This window comes from Mastomys coucha, unplaced genomic scaffold (assembly GCF_008632895.1).
Source record: "Mastomys coucha isolate ucsf_1 unplaced genomic scaffold, UCSF_Mcou_1 pScaffold3, whole genome shotgun sequence".
NCBI lineage: Eukaryota > Metazoa > Chordata > Mammalia > Rodentia > Muridae > Mastomys > Mastomys coucha.
In genome coordinates, this window is record NW_022196909.1 from 4,787,051 (window position 1) to 4,791,758 (window position 4,708).

Consider the following 4,708-nt stretch of genomic DNA (forward strand, 5'->3'; position numbering starts at 1 on the left):
CCAACATATCCTAATCAATTGAAATCCAAAAATATGAGGAATTAGAAATTTATTGACTGCCATCCAATAGTTTCTCTAATTTGGTAATTGGAGAAATAGGTCCAATATTATACAATCCATATACACTTTTAGCTTGTTTGTTTGTGACAGTATCTTGCTGTGTACAACATAATGGTCTTGAGATCTTACTTCTCCTACCTCAGCCTCTCTATTAGTAGTATTGTTTATTTCATGTTTTTACACTATACTATGGTTTTCAGAACAGCTTACATATTTTAAAAGTATTTATATACCCAAAAGAAATGTAGACAATTAAATTGAGAGGGGGGTTGTAAGAGAACAACAAAGAGTGAGACTGAAAGAGGGCTGGTGAGATGTCTCAGCAGTCAAGAGCCCTGCTCTTCTGAGAGGTCCTGAGTTCAATTCCCAGCAACCACGTGGTGGCTTGTAACCTCCCTCAGCAGAAAGCTGGCAGACTCAGACCTCACCTTGCCACTAAGCAGCTCTCCCACCTGGGGTGAGGCTTCCTGACATAAACAAAGCCTGTTTGTTTTGCCACTTCCCCCCCACCCCCTCTCCAAGTTCCTGCTAAGAGCTAAGCCCTGCAGCAAACCTTAGCCTGCCTCTGAAACCAAAGCAGACTGAGCATCAAGATGCTAACTGGGTCACCAGATTCTGGCGGACTAGGGGAGGGGTTTGCCTGCCTGCTTGATTCGCAGATTGATAATACACACTGCACTTTGAGCAGAAACCGTGGCTCGTCCCAATTTTTCCCTCGCCATCTGATTCCATTATTTTCCCAGGCCCCTTTCCCTCTCTTCCAGAGACCCAGTTCAGGTGTAGCCGCTGGCAGCTGCAACAGTGGCTCACAACCATCTATAAGGGGAACTAATGCCCTCTTCTGGCATGTAGATGTATACACAGCACATTACTCATGCAATAAATAAAATTTAAAAAGAAAAGAAAGAAAAAGGGGAGGGACTGAGGGATGGAGGGAGGGAGGGAGGAAGGGAGAGGGATAAGTACTGTTGAAAACAATTCTGGGGATGGAGAGATGGCTCAGCGGGTACGAGCACTGACTGCTCTCCCGAAGGTCTTGAGTACAAATCCCTGCAACCACATGGTGGCTCACAACCACCCATAATGAGATTTGACACCCTCTTCTGGTGTGTCTGAAGACAGCTACAGTGTACTTATTAATAATAATAAATCTTAAAAAAAAAAGAAAAAGAAAACAATTCTGCTTCCACAGATATTTGGTTAGAAAGAATGTATGTGAAGGACTTGCAGGTCCCCTAGAAAGTCACTGTTCTGCAACACACTGGGGTGGTCTGGCAAGCAAGGGATCTTAGCAGCAAACCCCCCCCAGTGATACACCTGACCCGTTGCAGATGCAGATGATACGGCACATATAAAACACTTTTAGTAGTCAGCATTCTCCAGAGTTCTCCAAGAACTTATAGAATGTCTCTATCTATTTAAAAAAGAAATATTAGAATGACTTACAGTCTGCAGTCCAACTCACCCAACAATAGGAATAGTGAATGGGGAAGTCAAGAATCCAGTAGTTGTTCAATCCCATGAAGGTAGGTGTTTCAGCTGGTCTTCTGTATAAGCTAGAATCCAGAAGAAGTAATTCCCAATAGGTGCAGGCAAGTAAGTGAAAGCAGATGAAGAAAAGTGAATCTTTCTTCTTCCAATGTCCTTATGTAAGCCTCCAGCAGAAGGAGTGGCCCAGATTAGAGGTGTGGACCACCACGCCTGAACCTAAACTGTTCTTTACTTGGAACTTGCTCTGTCCCAGGCTGGCCTTGAACTCAGAGATCTTCTTGCCTTTGTCTCCTGGGATTAAAAGTATGTACCACCATGCCTGGGCCTAAGCTTTTCACCACCACTATGTCTCAAGATCGGGACAAAAAACATGTGTCATCCTATATCAAGATTCAGATCAAACACCTGTGTCTTCTAGCCTCAAGTCCTAGATCACAAGTGTGCCTCCATTTCTGGATTGTAGTTCATTCCAGATGTAGTTAAGCTGACAACTGGGAATATCCATCATACACTTCTTCTCCCTTTCCTACTCCATAAAGATGAGATGCATTTCATGTTTCCCATTTACTCTATGAAGCCGTGGTAATGAATCCAAATCAGGTGTGAAACACCAAAGAAACTATCATTTCTCATTGGTTTGTCCATTTTCCAGTTGGCTCTAGCAGTGACTTAAGCCTACTGACACTGCTCAGTCCTCCCCTCCCCCAGAGAAATATTTTCTTGCCAGAAATACTCACTTTAGTGCCCAACCACTTCATTACTAATGTAGTGTTGAATTTGGAAAGAAACACCTTTAAAAAAAAAATTCAGCCGGGCAGTGGTGGCACACGCCTTTAATCCCAGCACTTGGGAGGCAGAGGCAGGTGGATTTCTGAGTTCGAGACCAGCCTGGTCTACAGAGTGAGTTCCAGGACAGCCAGAGCTACACAGAGAAACCCTGTCTTGAAAAACAAAAAACAAAAACAAAACAAATTTCAAGTGCTAGAAATATTTGAAGTCACTGGTCTGTGATATCTTAACACCTTTTAGACAATTTACCAAGATGTACATGTGTGTCTACTTTTGAAGTGTAATTATCATTAGAGTTTCCATGTGGTAAGATCAATTCATAAATTAAGATTGTTTCCAAAGTATCCTGATCCAAAACACATGGTAGTTAAATGCGATCCAGCCTCTTCCCAGGCAAGGAGACTCATCAGGCCACCCTCTGCTACATCCAGAACCAGCCTGGGTTACACAAGATCAAATGAAATCGAAGCCAGCTCAGTTTTCCATATCAAAAAGCAGCTCCTATGTTGGGTAGCTTTCTCCTGAGCCTTTAGCCCCAGGGGTGGGACAACTCATGCAGCCTCTTTTTCTCTTAAAATGGACCTTTCTATCTCTCTGGGAAGAGATAGAGGGTGTCTCTGAATTATTAATGCCACCAATGCGGTTCCTCACGAACCTCTTTAAACAGCTGTCCTTTCAGATCTGGTAAGCTTCACAAAGAAAATCTTTTCTGCACTTAGAATTTGTAGGATATCCCACTTCTACATGTTCCTTAGGGGACAGACTATAGAAATGACAGGGATGCTTAGACTCCACACAAAGGTGGCAACTCTGGGTGCCCCCTACATGTACCCCTTCTGCTCTTCTGTCCATGTACCTCACTCCTGATTTCTCAATCCTGTAAATTTTGTTATAAGACCAGTAAACAGAAACCTCTGGGTCGTCTTGACTTGTCTTATGCCCAAGCTGTACACATGTACATATGTAGGAACAGACATGTAGTTCCTTGTTCATAGCAGGGATTTGTGCAAGGGGTGAGACAGGGCTTATATAGCCATGGCTGTCCTGGAACTTGCCCTGTAGACCAGCCTTACCTGTAACTGAGATCTGCCTGGCTCTGCCTCTTGAGTGCTGGGATTAATGGCGTTTACCGCCACAACAAGGGCTTGTTTTAAATACATCCCAAACAGTAGTTTCCCCTTCCCCGCCTCCTCAGAGTTTCCCATCTCCCACACATCCACTCCTCAACTTCTCCTCAGAAAAGTGCAGAACTCCCAGAAATATCAACTGAACACAGCATAACAGATACAATAAGACGAAGCACAAACCTGAAAGAGGCAAGCCGATAGCAGGAAAAGGGTCCGAAGAGCGGGTGAAAGAATCAGAGAGGGTCCGAAGAGCCGGTGAAAGAATCAGAGAGGGTCCGAAGAGCCGGTGAAAGAATCAGAGAGGGTCCGAAGAGCCGGTGAAAGAATCAGAGACAGACACTGACGTCCACTGTTAGCAGTCCCACACAACATTTTTTTAAAGACAGGGTTTCTATGTGTAGCCCTGGTTGTCCTGGAACTCGCTCCATAGATCAGACTGGCCCCGAACTAGGAGATCTGCTTGGCTCTGCCTCCTGAGCACTGAGATTAAAGGAATGTGCCACCACTGCCCAAGTGATAGGAGGGCTTTGTGTGTGTGTGTATGCTTGTGTGTGTGTGTGTGTGTGTGTGTGTGTGTGTTCTCTTATTGGATGTTTTCTTTGTTTACATTTCAAGTGCTATCCTCTTTCCCAGTTTCCCTCTGGAAACCCCCTATCCCATCACTCCTCCCCCTGCTTCTATGAGGGGGCTCCCCCACACCCATACCCACTCCTCCTCCCACTCTGGCATTCCCCTACACTGGGCTTCTTAAACAATTTCCACTACTGAACACTTTTCCCTCAAAAGTTTTTTCATCTTTATTAACATTAATTAATGGTGTGAACTAGTGGATTTCATTGTGACATTTAATACATTCAGTATACTTTGATCCTCTTTAATCCCCCATCATCATATCCTTTACCGCTCAGTGTTCCAGTTCATCTACTTCCCACCTCTTGTGAGTTTCACGCATATCTCTAATGTTTTTAAGTACTATTCTTATATGTACACAGACATATGAACATATGTGCAACCTGCAGAGTCCCTTTAGTGTTATTCATGTGTTTTAGGGCTGACCACTTGAGATTACATAACAACTTAGTGGGACCGTTTCTTAGGAAGACTAATTCTCTCCCTGTAGACGTTAGTTGCCTGTTGAGCTCTACCCTTCATCTAGAGGTAGCGCCTTAATAGGTTTTCCTAAACCACATTACTATGTCAATCGCCGTTTTATTTGTTCAGATCTTGTGTAAGCTAATGTT

General features: G+C 43.9%; 1 protein-coding gene across 1 annotated transcript in view; it reads right to left on the reverse strand.

Annotated features, from left to right (window-relative positions):
• Rfpl4b (ret finger protein like 4B) overlaps window positions 1–3,545 on the reverse strand; it is an 8,590-nt gene extending 5,045 nt beyond the window's left edge. The window contains 1 exon segment of the mRNA XM_031348520.1: window positions 3,414–3,545. Coding sequence (XP_031204380.1) covers window positions 3,414–3,545 — 132 coding nt within the window.
• Between the last annotated feature and the right edge of the window lie 1,163 nt (window positions 3,546–4,708).